Raw genomic sequence first — 16,296 nt, 5'->3', positions numbered from 1 at the left:
CTACGAACTACATGAGAAAATCTGAAAACGTTCTGTGACAGAGATTAACTTTATAATTTTAACTTACAGTTTAAAGTTAAAGTAATTGCTAACGTACGTAGTGTAATTAAAGACAAAGACGGAAAATATGTGATGAATGAAGTATGTTGAATTATTCTGTTTGTGTTTGGATTTCAACTAAAACGTTTGATCTAATTCAAAGTGGTGGGACTGGATACATCTCCTTTTCACCTGACACATAAGAAATTGCAGATACAAGTGCCATTTACTTTTTGCTTTGTCATTTTTATTATTCACTTATTTCATCATTGTTAATATTTTCTTACTTTCTACTTCTACTTCTCTTACTATACTTTCTACGCTATTGTTCACTAAATAATGAAATCATATCTTGAATTTGTGTTCGCCATTTGCTCTCAAGATTGCCATGGCAACACTGGGCTAGATGTGAGAGCCATAAATAGAGTGATCCTTAGTTTTCAAGCCAAAAGCCAGGATTTGACCACTTGATACACAAAGTGCTGATGGAGCACGGCTAATGGAGCGAGTATTAGAAAAACCATCACCAAAAACAGTAGCACAGCTCTGAAATAAAGCCTTCCACGGCACTAGCTGGGTATTTTGTGATTGGCTTTGCCCTTTGATTCTGTCCTGTTCACATTCAAGACTGAAAATGGGCCTCATCAGATTGACTTCCTCTACAGCAGGGGTCTGCAACCAGTCACAGTGGGCAAGAGTGGTGTCTGAAGAGTGGACACAGTTGATTGTGCTTCTTGACTGTTTGGAAGAAAAACCCGCAGACTTTTGTGGATCACTTTAATCCTGGATCTGCCTCGACTTTTTTAGGTTTTCTCAGGTACCATGTCACTCCAGCCTGGACTGTTCCTTTTCTGGAGTTTTGGTTTCATTTCCAAACACGGTGATGATTGAATGTGTTCTGTGACAGACTGGTAACCCATGCATGGCATCCTCAGAACTTCACAAGTGGTTGGGGACTAAAAAGCTGAATCAAGATGGAAACAGCGGCTGGTTTTGATTGAGGTGCAGGAAGAGAGGGGGTAACGAATCTAGGACAGCCTATTATGTGATTATTATAATGAGGGAAATATATTTATAGCACCTCATGCACCAACAAAACCTTTCCACAGGGGGTGTATTTATCCACTTTCAAAATTCACAAAGCCTCCTGAGTATGCAAGTAAATAAAATGAAAGCAATGCACCGGCGATATACATCAACACCAGATATTAATAATCTCATCCATTAACAAAAATAAGCATCACTTGACATTTATTCAAACTACTTCCATTTGTTCGAGGACCCTAGGGGACGTAAGCGGCCGCTAAGCAGCCTGCTCGTCTCGCAACGTGTGGTAAGGAGCCAACAAAAATCTCGGTATGAATATTTATGACACGACCACTAACACCCCAAAGGCCCAGACATTATAAATTGATGCCTCTCATAACTTTTTGCCAAAGGCAAGACTTCCACCGCCTGTGAAAAGTTCTTCAACAGCGCAAGAAACTTTCTTCTCATAGGACGATGAGGAAAATTAGGAGGACTTTTTCAGTGAATTCAATATCCCATTTAATATTCATAGCTATTTCTCTTATCCATCTTTTGTAAACATCTTGTCTTGAAGCACAGAAATTATCTTATGGTACATAATCAAAACGTGCAACGACAATCTCAAACGCAAGTTAGAAAATTGGACAAAGACACAGCTGGATTCAAAATTACATCACATCGAGGGGATCTTAGTTCTTTGGTCCATTGGTCCACCATGTCCGGTGTGCTGCTGTGAAGTGGTGGTCCCTGTAGGAAGTGCAGTGGTGCCTCATCCTGTACTGTGTACTCTCCTCTCTCCCTCACAGTAGTTGGTCCCAGGATCCTTTTTGTAATGACTTCATCCACTGGCTTGTTTAGTTTCTTCTTTCTGACACTCAGTCGTTGATGGTGACTCCATGGTTTCCCCTGCAGTTGTCAATGTGACGTCTTCTGGTTTCACCACTGCTGCCTGCACTTCTACGATCGTTTCTTCATTGTGGGCTGGAGCTGGCAGGTTGTTACAATCACCACTGTCTTTGTGATCATCAATAACAGTGATTGTTTCACTTTCCTCGGGTGGCTTGCTCTCTTGGGCCATCTCCGCCTTTTTATCTGCTTCTGCAAAAAGCAATATTGACAATTCACAGGTGTTTCAGTGTACAGGCACAGGTATAAGTATCTAAAGAGAGGCTTTAGAAACATGGATGTTTTTGTTGTTTCACACATCCAGAATGCCTACAAGAAGAGAAATACATATGATTTTCTATCAAGTCAAGCATGCAGTGTCTTTTAAAGGACTGAAAATGAAAACAGTATTTCCATAAACAATTGCCTTCTAGCTAGTGCTTATACTGTATAATTGTGCTGGATCAACTGAAGTCTAAAGCTGAGGTCTGGCAGCAGCAGCTTTCCAGCCACATGCAACTCAGTCAAATACGCCTAATGCTGCGGTGCATACTAGGCATTATGATGGTTCATTAGCCATAGCACTATTATTAAGGGGCGTAAATTCCTTCATTCATTCGGCCATTTTCTGCCTGCTAAATCTCTCCCATGGTTGGAGGACATGCAAGACAAGACACCAGTCCATCACAGACTAACCTCTGGATCCTTTAGGAAATGTATTATGCAAAGTAGCTGAATAATTTGGATACATCAAGATTTGCAAACAAACCATTTACTAAAAAGCAGTCTTGGTCGACCAAGAGTTATAAATGCACACGCACCAGAATAGATGTGTGATCGATGAGGCAAAACACAGTTTGAAATGTGTTGTGTTGAGCAATAAATTCTACCTGACTGCTTGTCCTGTCCTCTCTGCTCCATCTTGGGTTCATCTCCTGAGGAGATGTGGCAATCGTCTTGACGGTGACTTTCATCTGAAGGCGCTGGGTTGCTCAAACCAGTGTAGCTTGAGTTATCAGTTACACTTGTAATAACTGATGGAAGAGTTGTGCTGGTGTCATGTGAGTGAGGAAGGTCTGTGTCTGGTGGGGCTGTGACGTCAGCAGTAGAAGTCAAACACTCAGAAGTCGTCGGCGTTTCCACAGGTGCAGTGGAGGACAGACATGCATCAGTGACTGGAGCGATGGTGGATGTGGAGATTGTGTCCACGCTCTCAGAGGCCGTGGGCCCACTGGTGCTAACAAAGGCGGAGCTCGTGGTGGTTTTCAGAGAATCAAGGGAGGAGGGGCTGGTGATAGCGTCGTCAGATAAGACTTTCGTTGTGACGCTATCGCTGGACTGCTGAGGAAGCGATGTCGTGGAAGTGATGGATGAATTTGTTGCAGATGAGTTAGTTGCAACAGCTGAGATTGAGCTACAATCATCAGAAGTCAGAGCTGGGTTCAAGATACCTGGTTGGGAATCTGAAATTGGATCACCAGAAGGTGATAACTTTTCGTCAGCTTCTGGGAGAATACTGGTGGCTTCTAAGACTGGTAGCTCTTCAAGGATGTTGGCAGATGGGGGGGAAAGTGCTCTCTCACTAGTGGGAGGAGCTTCTGTTGTGGTTGTAGATTGAGTAGTGAAGGGAGTCGAGGTGGATGGGATGGAGCAACTTGGAGGAACGGACTCAGAGGACATGGAAGTGAGTGAGTCGGTCACCTTGAGCTCTGTGGGCGTGGTGGCGGGTTTTTCTGTGGTATGACAACTCTCATCTGGAGAGGCTGCCTTACCGTCTGGCTCTATGGCGTCACTTGGTGAGACAGCTTTAACTGTGGCTGAAGGTTCAGCAGAGTCAGTGCAGGTGTCCGATTCAGGGGGAGCTGCAGCGCTAGGGGGCTCCATTTTCGCTTCTGTTGTGACAGCTGTGCCGTTCGGGATTGTCATATCTGTTGCTGGGGAACACGGTGCTTCGACAGGGCTTGGTTTCGCGGGGGTGACCACCTCCCCCTCCTGGATTTGGGTCAGCTCATTCTCAGGTGTGTTGCGACCAGATGTTGACGTCGCTGGAACAGACTTGATAACCGGCTTTGGAGGCAAAGCAGGTTTCCCAGCTGACTCGTGAGCTGAGGCACTGGGTCGCATTTGGTGGCGTGTATCTTCAAAGAAAGGGGACACAGTTTCTTTTACTTACTGGAGTCAGTCAACAAACATATGTGCTTCGTTTTTACCGGATGAAGCCGACATTGTTCTGGGTTTGGAGAACGTTGGAGGTGGTTCAGTCTTATTATCAATGATGGTACCTAAACACAATCAGGTCAAATGATAAATAAAATGTATTTTTTTCAAAACGGGGTTCAATCATTGGCATATTTGGCCCTACCTTCAGACTCCGCCTTCTTCATCTCTCTGTCTACCTTCTTAGAAAACAATGTCATATTAGATCTTTCAGAGCAAAGATTCACGATCTGAAATGCTGAAGCAATCTAAGTACCTGCGTCTCTCCAGTCTGGGGTTTCGACACTCCAATTCTTTGGAGCATGAGATGAAGCTTTTGCTCAAAACTATGTTGGCCTTCTAGTTGTTTCTGTGATGAGCAATGACAGTGCCATCTTTGTTTTTGCCTTTACTTTGACAGATAATACTGTGGCAGACACTTACCTTTGTGGTGTTTCTGGCGTTTGTTGGGCCTGCCGCTGATCCAGAGAGCAAAATCAGGGACTGTGATTTTCCCTCTCGGAGCGCCCGGCGGGGAGGTGCCGCGTCCCCTCTGAGTGGCGGAGCACCAGAGATAGGTGTTTCCTGAACCGCTGAGTCACCAGTATTTGAGCTGGGGTCGTCTTTTGTTTTCTCTTTCTCATTCTCCTTGTCATACTCTTTGATTTTGCTCTTCTCTTTTTCAGCTCTGGCGACTTCCCTCAGAGGGCGGATAAAATCAGCAATGGAGGCCTTTTTGGGTCGTCCCTCAAGACTTGTTTCGGATTTGAGACTTCTCCTCTTTCTCAGCGTGAAGAAATCCCCAAGCTTCCTCCTGAGAGTTTTCGTAGGGGGAGGGCAGGAGACAGAGCTGACCGGAGCCTCTTCGTGAACCGTAATTGACTCCTCTTCCTGGGTTTTCCTACGTGAATGGTCATTTATCACACAAAAAAAACTGTTTAACTGCTGTGCGTTTCACTGTCTCAGACGTTTCATGGTACTCACAGAGTATCCGCAGGAAGAACTTTTTTGGAGAAGAACTCATCAACTCCTTCATCCACTCGCCCCATATGCTCAAGGACCTCATTTTCACTCTCAATTATTGTCTCCTGATCACCACCCACAAAGAGAAAGGACAGATGGAGGTTTACGCTGAACATGGAACTGCTAAGTGCATGGCATAACTTTAAAAATTACATAACCTGACCTCAACAAAAACCCACACGCTGCACTGGTGGATCTTCTGCCTATATAGGTGGATTCTGCTTTCACTCTCTCATCCAGTCACGCCACAAATCATCCTCCTGGGAGTCAGTTGCTCAGTAACCGATTTTACACGAGGACTGAAAGCAAGGCAACTCATTTGCCTGAAACAAGTAATGTGATATCCAAAGAACAGATAAACAGTGTTGAATCATCGTGATCATCCCAACCCACAAGAAGCAACAAAAGCCCTGGGGCTTGGCTGTAGAACACAAATTTATCAGATGTCACTGATACACGATCCCCTTTAAGGGAATCATATCTCTCTGACTACTGAGTCAAAGGGAGTGACAATATGTCATAGTCTACAAATCTCTCCGGCAACACCAGCTCATTGATGGCAAACGCTCGTGCGATCCTTTCCTAACAAAAAGGAGCATTCATTTTCTGAGCACATGCGAAACGGAATGAAGGGAAACCGCCACCTGCCGTCGTGCACAGCTGACGCTCTGGTGACCGGTACAATGATTATTCAAGTTGAAAGCAGGCATCTTTAAAGCACCCCCACCCCACTCCATCCTTCCCTCTCAGCTGCCGCTCCCCTCTCTACCCTACATCTCCCCTTTTCTTCCATTTTCTCAGCACACACACAATCACAGCTCAGTTTTTCAAACCCATATCCCTGCTTTTTTTTCCACAGTACCTGCGGTCTGCTGGGACGATAGTTGAGCTTTTGTCGATGAGGTCTCGGTCGGCTCTGGGTGTAGTGCCGGAGCGTCGGTCCACCCAATGGCAGCTCCATTGGGGAGACACGGCACGCTGTTGCCGTGGAGCTATGTCGCCTCGGCTGTGTTGCTGAGGCACCGTTGCTAAGAGCATCAGCAGTATGTAATGCCTCCACAGTGGTGGGAGGGGCCATGCAGGCCAGACTGACAGCCATGACAACAGAACCTCGCCTTTCTTTGCTCCCTCCCCTCCTCAAGAGATAATAGATAAATTAAGGATGAGCAGGAGGAAGATAGTTGTCAGCACATAGGGGTTTTTTTTCATACTAAGAAAATATTGGTAGATTTTCTTTTTAAAGGAACAATGTGTGCCAGGAGTTATGTAACAAATTAATAATTTATTTAAACAAAAATAGTCAATTTTAGCAGATTGAAGTGAAGGTGTTTTGGGACTTCTAGTAGTTAAGGTGGTGAATTTGTCAACACAAGAAAACAACGAAACGCCCGGGGTTTTGTGATTTCCTCGGATGCCTTTTGTAAAGTGAAAACAAAAATCAGATGCTATTCTTATCTCCCTCTACTTTCCACTTTCCCACCCATCAACACATTAAGCAGGTCTCTTGGCAGGATTAAGTAGTTTTCCAAAGATTGTTTTGGAGATAGATAGATAGATAGATAGATAGATAGATAGATAGATAGATATGTATGTTGCTTCTCAACCTCATACAAACACACAAAATAGTAGTTACCGGGATGTAACTCCAGTTCTATTTCGTACATGGTCCGCCCTGTGAGCCCACACTAAAAAGGTTTTCTGGGTGATGATGACTGTCCCTTTGTTTTCATGCTTACTCTCTCTTTTTCATAATTTGATGTCTGTGTAATCATAAAGGCTTTATTCACTATTCTTTCTGTTGAGGTCACAGCAGTGTGTCAAAGTGCATGTTACGTTAAACAGTCAAAATATTTTTGAACAGTATCATGGAGAGTCTAAACAATGCAATATCAAACTTCCCTGTAATTCATGGATGGATAAACTTGACGTAGGCCAAATTTGGCTCAGAGGTTTTTGAGGTGCATGTCAGAATCAGAATCAACTTTATTGTCATGGTCAGTGGGGATCCCACAAACTCGGAAAGTACTTTGGAATAATGTGCAGTCAGAAACAATAATTAAAATAAAATAAAATAATACAAGTAACTAATTAATAAATAACCCACAAACAACAAGGGCTGATCACAAATTCAACAGTCTGATTGCAGAGGGGAAGAAGCTGTTCCTGTGACAGGAGGTTCTGGTATGGATGGACCGCAGCCTCCTGCCAGAGGGAAGAGGGACAAACAGTCCATGACCAGGGTGAGAAGGGTCGGCTCTGATCCGACCTGCACATCTCTGGGTCCTGGAGACATACAGGTCATGAAGAGCTGGCAGGCTGCAACCGGTCACCTTCTCAGCAGAACGTACAATGCGCTGCAGCCCTGGTGGTGGCGCTGCTGTACCAGACGCTGTCTGGTAAAGGAGGTGAGGATGGACTGGATGATGGCCGTCTAGAACTCCACCAGCAACTTCGTCGGCAATCGTAGTTTTTGTCACTGCTGCAAGAAGAACATTGCTGGGCCTTCCTGATGGGGGTCCTGCTGGTCAGCTCCCATTTGAGGTCCTTGGTGATGGTGGTTCTCAGGAAGCAGAAAGAGTCCACAATGGACAAAGGGGACAGAGGAGCAGTGATTCTCCTGAAGTCCATGATCATCCACTGTCTTCAGGTCAGCAGGCGGTCCACCTCCTTCCTGTAAGCCGACTTACAGGATTTTGATCTGCTTGTATTGAAACGATACCTTCACATAAATAAAGACAGGCCTCCAACCCTCTGCACTTTTGTCTTGTTTCTTTTACCAGATTACTGTTGTAGATTGAACATATCAAAAAACACTCCCAGTGTTTTGTCAATGTATGAGGATTACTCACATTGAGAAATACGTTCTTCAAAGTATAGTTCATTTAACATTCTCTTCATTGTTATGTAATGAACTGTGCTCCTCAGTGTGCCTCTAGTAGTGGTCCTCACAGCTGGGACGGCCTCAGACGTAAGGCAAAAGTCACAATATCTCTAGAATATGAAGTTGTGCTGAGGACAGCAATGGCTGCACCGCAGTGCTCATATGGAACAAGCACTTCTGCCACCACACACCACAACCACTCAATCCTATTCATGGGAATATTTGAGCAGTTGCATTGGATAATGCATCCTAAGACTCAATTCACAACCATATTTTTTGTCTGTAAGTATGGTGCGTATGTTTTATACATTTACAAGCATTGATTTATTTAAGGCTAAGTTGAGTAAGTACAATGAGTATGTTGAGTAAGTGTAGTTGCTTTGTTTGGATATAGTTTCACAAACAAAGCTTCAGTATGTCAAAATTAGCATCGTCAAAAAGTATTGAGTGGGACATTTGATGAAGGGGTGCTTGGAATTGAAATTCTATGGATGCATGGTCTTATTTTTTGTTTTTAACAAAACCAGATGACACTTTTTTTTATCATACCTTTAAACACTATCCAGTAAAAATGTGAAAAAAACAAACCGATTTGTTTTGAGACAGTCAATTTAGAGAGGAAGTCTAAAAACACGCAATAACAATAGAGAATATCTTGTTTCGTTCAAGGTGTGACGTATTTCCCAGCGTGAGTGGCCGCGCCCACGCTTCGATTCAAATCTGGCGCTCTGTCCTGAAGTCGACCACGCCCCTTGACTTCCCGCACACGGTTTCTGCGCATGCCCCATCGCTCTTTAGGACCGCCATTTTGTATGAGGCCCAGTCTTGTTAAGCGGGAGAACATTAACAGCCGCTCACTTCTCTTCCCGACGTCCATGACGGACTGAAGCCACCATCAGCCGCCGCCAGGTCCTCGCGTGGAAATATCAAGTTAGAAGACCATCCGGGGGTGAGTGATTCCAAGAGTTTGTCTCAGAAAACTGCAAGGTTTTTGTAGGAGCTGGCGTCGGCCTCTAGGTGTCACGGTAGGGCTTTACCGGCTGGCGGGGGGGTGTTTGTCTCCCTCTATCGTTGTCCAAAATTCACTAAATCCCACGGTAAACTCCGACTCACGGTCTAGCGCGGTTGTTTTCCGCGCGGCTGCGTTAGTATTTTGAGCTTCAACACACGGTCGATCGATTTTGTCTTTAAAGTTAGTTCGGGCCCGACGTCCATCTTATCGTGTCCTTTGTTTCCTGTTTTCAGTCCTTCTCCCGCCTCCTAGTTAAACAACTCTGAGGGTTCCATGTGCAGCGAGCTGCTTTGACAAAAAGCCACTCGAAGAGAAGAATGTTACAGAGATCGAGTTTGAGAGCTGCGTACATATTTTTGGAATGGTTGAAAACTAGGGGGATTGAATGAGGTGTCAGCAGCCTAACTGTTAGCACCAACTGCTTGTAAACTTGTTTACACTCCCCCTTACATATATCTTGAATCAACCACCCGTTACTATCCCGGATTGAAGTCGTATTTCCGTTCATCGTTATTAAGATTAAGATCTTATGCACCCATTAGTAGTCAATTTTAAGAAGCTGTGTCAATCACGTGTTTTTTTCCAACAAGAAACTACTGGTCCCCCTCCTTTTCCAAACTGGTTCTAACGACGTGTATCCTAAGGTAATGTTACATGCGTATAAGTAATTCACCCGCCAGACATAATTTTCACAGCGACACTCCCACTGTTTTTTTTTTTTGGCTTAGTGTATGTATGGGCCCCAATTGGCTTCGTTTAATTGATCAACACACCCAGAATACTGTCTGAAATAATCGTCATCATCATTTAGAATGGAGAATGATGTCGTCCATGTCGCCCTCGACATGCATTCGTTAATTGTGGACACTTCAGTAAATTCATTTTATGATTTCAGAAATGATTTATGTGCTTGGGCGCAAATGAATGATAGAGGGTGCTGTTTACTCAGGAAAAGTTTGCTGGATCCCGCCAGAAGAGCTCCCCCCATGCTGTCGTTGAGCCCTGCAAATCAAACGTGAATAATATAACTATAGGGTGTTTTGTAAGCAACACACTTACAAGCAGACAGTGAAATGGTCAATTGTTGTTACTAAAAATAAATGTGTCAACGGTATGCCCAACATTAAATGAGGTCTATTTTAAAATGTATTATTGTCTTGACATTAATAAAAATGATGTCTTAATATTTATGGTCATTGGTCTCCTGTGTTGTCAACTGTATTGTTTTCAATAGTTGTATCATTATTTAATCCTGTGATTTCAGTCAGTTGGCTTGCACTGCCATGGAGGGCGAGGTTGTTTCCATGGAGACAGCCAATGTTGCAGCCCTGGCCTCAGAAGCGAACGTCCTGCCAGAAGGTGGAGAGGCTGTGATCCAGGGAGCATCACAGGGTGCTCAGACTGGCAACATGGAGATGATGGTGATGGATGGCCTGGATCCAACTCTGCTGCAAATGAAGACCGAAGTGTTGGAGGGGGGTGGTACAGTAACTGTTACCGGTGGAGACGAGGGCCAGATCATCACTCTACAGGTCAGTGACCTCAGTTGGGCTTATAGTTTTGTGTTACAGACATTTTTCCAACTGTGTTTTGCCATCTTTAGGTAGTCAACATGGAGGAGCAAGCTGGTGCTGCCTTGGGGCTTGGTCAGCTCCAGTTGGTGCAGGTACCAGTTACAACAACCACTGTGGAGGGGTTCCAGGCCACCTACGTTGATGCCTCTTCAGTAAATAAAGATGCAGAGCCAGTGATTTGCCACACTCTTCCTCTTCCTGAAGGCTTCCAGGTAAGGGTGACTTGAAGTAGTTCTTGCGCTGAGAGTTTGGCTTTAAATCATCTCATCCCTAGGTGGTTAAAGTTGGTGCTAACGGAGAAGTAGAGACAGTGGAGCAAGAGGAGCTTCAGGCAACTCATGAAGAGTTTGAGGGCACACACGTAGAAGATGATGAAGAGGAAGAAGAGGAGGAGGATGAGGAAGAGGAAGAAGTGGTCGCAGGGGTGGAGCCCACCGAGCCCCAGACACAAGACCCAGATTGGCAGAAGGATCCAGATTATATGCCTGTAGCTGCTGTCCGTAAAGGGAAGAAAGGAAAGAAGAGCCGCCTGCGTTATGCAGAGGGCGAGCGTGGCATGGATGTGTCAGTTTACGACTTCGAAGAAGAGCAACAGGAAGGACTCTTGTCGGAAGTGAACGCTGAGAAAGTGGTGGGCAACATGAAGCCACCCAAGCCCACGAAAATTAAGAAAAAGGGTAAGGCTAATCACTGCTTGGTGGCCTGCTCACAGTCACGGGAACACCGTTGTAATTGACACTTTTTCCCTGTCAAGGTGTGAAGAAGACTTTCCAGTGTGAGCTGTGCAGCTACACTTGTCCACGGCGCTCCAACCTGGACCGGCACATGAAGAGCCACACAGACGAGAGACCACACAAATGCCACTTGTGTGGACGAGCCTTCAGAACGGTCACGCTGCTGCGAAACCATCTGAACACACACACAGGTGAGCTCAATGTTCTGCTTCAATTTGGGAAGAGAAGCCGCTGACTGTTGCTGAATTTGCTTTAAGGTACCCGACCACATAAGTGCACAGACTGTGACATGGCATTTGTGACGAGCGGCGAGCTGGTGCGGCATCGGCGCTATAAGCACACGCACGAGAAGCCCTTCAAGTGCTCAATGTGTGACTACTGCAGCGTGGAGGTGAGTTGCTTTTTTCATTACCATTTGTTCACTTGTAGGTTTGTTCCTGTAGTGGATGATAAAGAAGAAGTGCATCATGGGATTACTTGCATATATTCTCCCTCCGGTCTTAGGTGAGCAAGCTGAAAAGGCACATTCGCTCCCACACTGGGGAACGACCCTTCCAGTGCAGCTTGTGCAGCTATGCCAGCAGGGACACGTACAAGCTGAAGCGACACATGAGGACACACTCTGGTAAGAAAAAAAACCCACTGCGTACAGCATTACACCAGTCACAATTGAGTGCTCACTGGTCTCACTGCTCTCCCTCCGCAGGCGAGAAGCCATACGAGTGTTACATCTGCCATGCTCGGTTTACACAGAGCGGCACCATGAAGATGCACATCCTGCAGAAACACACCGAGAATGTAGCCAAGTTCCACTGTCCACATTGTGATACGGTGATTGCTCGCAAGAGTGATCTTGGTATGTGGTGTTTTTTCTACAGCTCTGCTGAAATTCAATTCAGTGTCCTCCAGCAACCTCACTGTTGTTTTTTTTAGGTGTTCATTTAAGGAAGCAGCATTCGTTCATTGAGAAGGGGAAGAAGTGTCGCTACTGTGACGCTGTGTTTCACGAGCGATACGCTCTGATCCAGCACCAGAAGACCCACAAGAACGAGAAGCGGTTCAAGTGCGACCAGTGCGACTACTGCTGCAGACAAGTGCGTCAACTCTCCAGTGCATATTGGTGATTTTTGAATTGTATGTTTTAAAAATAACCCGTACCCCACGCTACCGCAGGAGCGCCACATGATAATGCACAAGCGGACTCACACTGGGGAGAAGCCGTTTGCCTGCAGCCAGTGTGACAAAACCTTCAGACAGAAGCAGTTGATGGACATGCACTTCAAGCGCTACCACGACCCCAATTTTGTCCCCACTGCTTTTGTCTGCAACAAATGTAACAAGACTTTCACTCGCAGGGTAAGATCCACTCAGATGTGACGAGGCTGTTTTCGCTTATTATAAGCTAATGTTGGATTTCTCCCTGACAGAACACCATGCTGCGTCACTATGAGAACTGCAGCGGCGAGGTCCTTGAGGAAAATGGAACTCCCAAAAAGAGCCGCCGAGGCAGGAAGAGAAAGATGCAGTCCAGGATGGACGATGACGACGAAGATGACACTGGTAATTGTCCTGAAAGAGTCCTGAAATCAAACGTCACTTTAGCGTGCCTCTATTAAGCCTCTATGTGCACTGTGCGTCTTGAACGTTGTAGAAGTCGAACAGGAGGAGGGAGAAGAGGAAGATGATGATGATGAGGAGGATGATGACCTGTTGACTGGGATTGAGTTGGAGCAAGAACCACCAGTCGTCCCCATTCCAGCTCCCGTGGAGCCCCCAGTCAAGAGGAAACGTGGACGCCCACCAAAGAACAAACCAATGCGTGAGTAGACTGTTGTTGCCCTCCGGGATTCCAGCCATTGGCGGTCAAGTGTAAATATGTGTTTGATCAATGGCCCAATCAAAGTCCTGTGTGGCTTGTCAAAGCAAGTGAGCTCATGTCTACAGCTGGTAGCTTAAGACTGTCAACGTTAAAGTTAGCATGTTCCCGCTGACCTGTTCTTCTTTGAACACAGCTACGATCGTCCATGTGGAGAGTGAAGCCACTGGAGAGGTGGAGGACATCATCGTGAAGGAGGAGACTGGTGGAGAACAAGGCTATGAGGAGCAGGAGGAGGCGGCAGAGCAGGTGGTCGTCGGCGAAGGAGCTTCCACCATTCAGATGGATGAACTGTCGCAAGAGCCGGCCGTGCAGATGGCCGACGCCCCGCCCAACGGGGACCTTACACCTGAGATGATTCTCAGCATGATGGACCGATGATGGATGCGCCGACACATATCTGGGTTTTTATTTAGCAACACAAAAACAACAATGTAATTTAAGATTCACTTTTTAATGGTGTACCGACTCAAAAGCTTTTAAGGGTTCCTGTAAACAATTTTATTACATTTTGGAGTTTTGGGAGGATGTCACTGACACAAGTGTCCTGGAAAGTTGGCTTGGTGTCAATGTCAAGTTAAATCATGAAAATTTTTGGATTCCACATGTACAGAGTCCCATCTGAAGAGTTCCAATCACCTCTCAGTTTGGATTAGTTTAGGCGCAGCACATGGAAATCAACCTGTCGTGAGCTGTGAAACCCCAAACCCACTTCAGGGTAGAGATGCTGTAAATGTTATTTCTGTTAATGACAACCAAGACAAAAGTTTTTTTTCCTTTCCTGTGGTTATTATAAAACACTTGTCTGGTTTGAACTGCTTCTAGTCTGCTTTCTTTATGGCCTCCCATGCAACTGTAACATGCCTAGATTTGCTTATGTACTAAAACTTCTTGTGTATGAACAAAATGTTTATTGCTTCCTGTAGTCATTTTAGTTGGGATTGGAGTTTAACCCGTTTTCTTTTTTCTTTTTTTTTTTTTTTACCACCTGCTATGAAGCCCGTTTTAGAAGCTTGTCTGACATTTTAATGAATGTGTGATCATCGAGTACAGATGTATGGCAGAATCAAAAAATAAAGGAGGAAGTAGACATTTACAACGATGCTTTAAATGTTTGGTGCCAGCTGCAGCAGAGGGTTTGGGAGACTCCAGGGTACTGCTTCTATTTGGGTTTGTGGTCATTCGGACGTGTCCACTTGGCACTCGTCCAGCTCCCTGAGCCTTTCATGAGGTGCTGTTGCAATGTTTTGATCATGCATGCAGTACTAGGGAGCTCTCTAATCATCTGTTCCTGACCGTCGCATACAAGTACCTTTCGTCCACTCTTCAATTTAGAAAGTCACAGGTCACAGTGAACTAGTGGAGCTAGTAACTGGAGGATTTGCAAGTGTTGTTGAGCAGGAGTTCTTAAGCTTTTTGCTCTCGGGCCCAACTTTTCCACAACAAATGGACACGGGTCCCATTCACGCAATAGAACTGATTCATTACTCTTGATTTCATTTGTGTTCTAGTTACACGTAAACGGAACAAAATGTTGTGAAATGACATGAAAGCATGTGATCATTGCAAAGATTTGTCATCGAAAAAGTCTAACCAGCAGCAGAACCTGGTGCAAGTTATACTAATCAAATTGACTTTCACTTGATGCAAACTGTTGACAAAATTGATAAGTAGTATAAGTAAAGAAGATATAAGTGTATATGAAAGAACCGCCATAAAAAAATTCGAATTAATTTAAAAAACTGCTCCAACAGGTGCTTTCATGAACAGTTTTTACTCTTTTCTCTTTTCTTTATCATTTTGTCTTTTCAAAACTTTTCCATACTTGGTAACAATCACAAATTTACAGCTGTCAAGTAAATATATTTACACACTACAGCCACCACATGTGGCAAGTGTATTAAAGCTGAGCGTGTCATGGCCCAGAGGTGTAAAACAAAAAACTTTTAGAGGCCCTCCAGGAGGCGCTCACGGCCCAACCATGGGCCTCAGCCCTCTGGTTGAGAATCACTGTTGTAGAGCGGGACATGAGACGTGTCACATGAGCGTTAATCATGACTTGAAGGCATGACAGCCTCTGATGTCACTGTCTATGTAGTGTTGTGATAAAAACATTGATCAAGCGTGAGTGTTTGACCCACTCTCTACGGTATTGAAGTGGTATGAGAGTTATTACACTTGAGTGTAGCAAATGGAATGTAATAACTCATTACTACGTGGGAAGAACAGTTACATTACATTGTAACTTGGCCTTTCTTATCAAACTACCCTTAGAAGAACAGTATATAGATGTGAATTGGTACCAATGGATTTACAAAACAAAGCTTCAATAGAGATGTATTATTATTCTGACGAGGAACAGTTTGGCACATTGTTCATCATCATTGTGTGACTCACAATGGCATCATTTAACTGCTAATAAATTCGAGATGAGACCACCAGCGTCTCATGAATAACTCAATAGCACACATGCATTTTGCTAAGAAGTTGATGGGATATTTGACATTAAACAAGTTGATAAAAGTCGGACGTTTGGAAACCGATCTAATTCTCATACGAGTTAAACGCACATCACCCCACTTGCGCTTCTCCGGATCCTTCGAAACCAGCGAGCAGTGACTCAGTTGTTTCGGAACCACAGCAGTTGTTCCAGCGGCCAGCGTCGCCAGCACGGCAGAGCTGTGTCACAGTCAGGGACATCCTTGTTGCCACAGCAACTAACGGAGACTGGAGTTCCTGTGGTAGGAAAATTGTTTCAAAATAAGAGCCACGTTATAGTGAAGCCACGCGCCTCATTTTAGGTAAATTTAAATAGCAGTCCGGCACAGTCACTTATTACAATAAATAAATAAACAACATAGCATGAGTTGTATGAACTCCAAATAATACGAAAATCACAACAGTAATCTGTTTTTTGATTCTGAGGCAAAGGTCACCAAAACACCAGACAGTCCGCTGGGAATCTTCCCTTAGTTTTAACTGATCATTCACATTTGTACATTATGAACTATCATTTAATGGTTTAATACACTGAAAAGAAGATTAAA

The 16,296-nt window shown here is 44.6% G+C and overlaps 2 protein-coding genes across 2 annotated transcripts; one reads left to right on the top strand and one right to left on the bottom strand.

Moving 5' to 3' along the window:
- Positions 1-118: 118 nt before the first annotated feature.
- LOC128759017 (uncharacterized) lies at positions 119-6,186 on the bottom strand. Its single transcript, XM_053865595.1, has 8 exons — positions 6,035-6,186; positions 5,134-5,237; positions 4,594-5,050; positions 4,427-4,519; positions 4,316-4,352; positions 4,164-4,235; positions 2,844-4,091; positions 119-2,166 (listed from the first exon to the last, which is right to left on the bottom strand). The coding sequence occupies exons 1-8, from the start codon at positions 6,131-6,133 to the stop codon at positions 1,907-1,909; spliced, it is 2,370 nt and encodes a 789-aa protein (XP_053721570.1). The 5' UTR covers positions 6,134-6,186; the 3' UTR covers positions 119-1,906.
- A 2,663-nt stretch (positions 6,187-8,849) lies between these two features.
- LOC128759502 (transcriptional repressor CTCF-like) lies at positions 8,850-14,341 on the top strand. The gene is made up of 13 exons (XM_053866508.1): positions 8,850-9,002; positions 10,330-10,597; positions 10,669-10,851; positions 10,914-11,316; positions 11,394-11,564; positions 11,631-11,764; positions 11,878-11,998; positions 12,080-12,229; positions 12,307-12,467; positions 12,547-12,729; positions 12,801-12,933; positions 13,025-13,192; positions 13,386-14,341. The coding sequence occupies exons 2-13, from the start codon at positions 10,349-10,351 to the stop codon at positions 13,628-13,630; spliced, it is 2,301 nt and encodes a 766-aa protein (XP_053722483.1). The 5' UTR covers positions 8,850-9,002; positions 10,330-10,348; the 3' UTR covers positions 13,631-14,341.
- Positions 14,342-16,296: the final 1,955 nt, after the last annotated feature.

Source organism: Synchiropus splendidus, chromosome 5, assembly GCF_027744825.2.
Source record: "Synchiropus splendidus isolate RoL2022-P1 chromosome 5, RoL_Sspl_1.0, whole genome shotgun sequence".
Lineage (NCBI taxonomy): Eukaryota > Metazoa > Chordata > Actinopteri > Syngnathiformes > Callionymidae > Synchiropus > Synchiropus splendidus.
The sequence above is the reverse complement of the archived record's forward strand: the minus strand, read 5'-3'. Positions and strand labels throughout refer to the sequence as shown.

Coding starts and splice junctions, on each gene's coding strand:
- LOC128759017 (XM_053865595.1), bottom strand. CDS start 6,133: ATGGAGCTGCCATTGGGTGGACCGACGCTCCGGCACTACACCCAGAGC. Junction 5,051..5,133: donor GTTCTTCCTGCGGATACTCT/GTGAGTACCATG, acceptor CCATTCACGTAG/GAAAACCCAGGAAGAGGAGT. Junction 4,236..4,315: donor GAAGAAGGCGGAGTCTGAAG/GTAGGGCCAAAT, acceptor GATTGTGTTTAG/GTACCATCATTGATAATAAG.
- LOC128759502 (XM_053866508.1), top strand. CDS start 10,349: ATGGAGGGCGAGGTTGTTTCCATGGAGACAGCCAATGTTGCAGCCCTG. Junction 11,317..11,393: donor CACGAAAATTAAGAAAAAGG/GTAAGGCTAATC, acceptor TTCCCTGTCAAG/GTGTGAAGAAGACTTTCCAG. Junction 13,193..13,385: donor ACCAAAGAACAAACCAATGC/GTGAGTAGACTG, acceptor CTTTGAACACAG/CTACGATCGTCCATGTGGAG.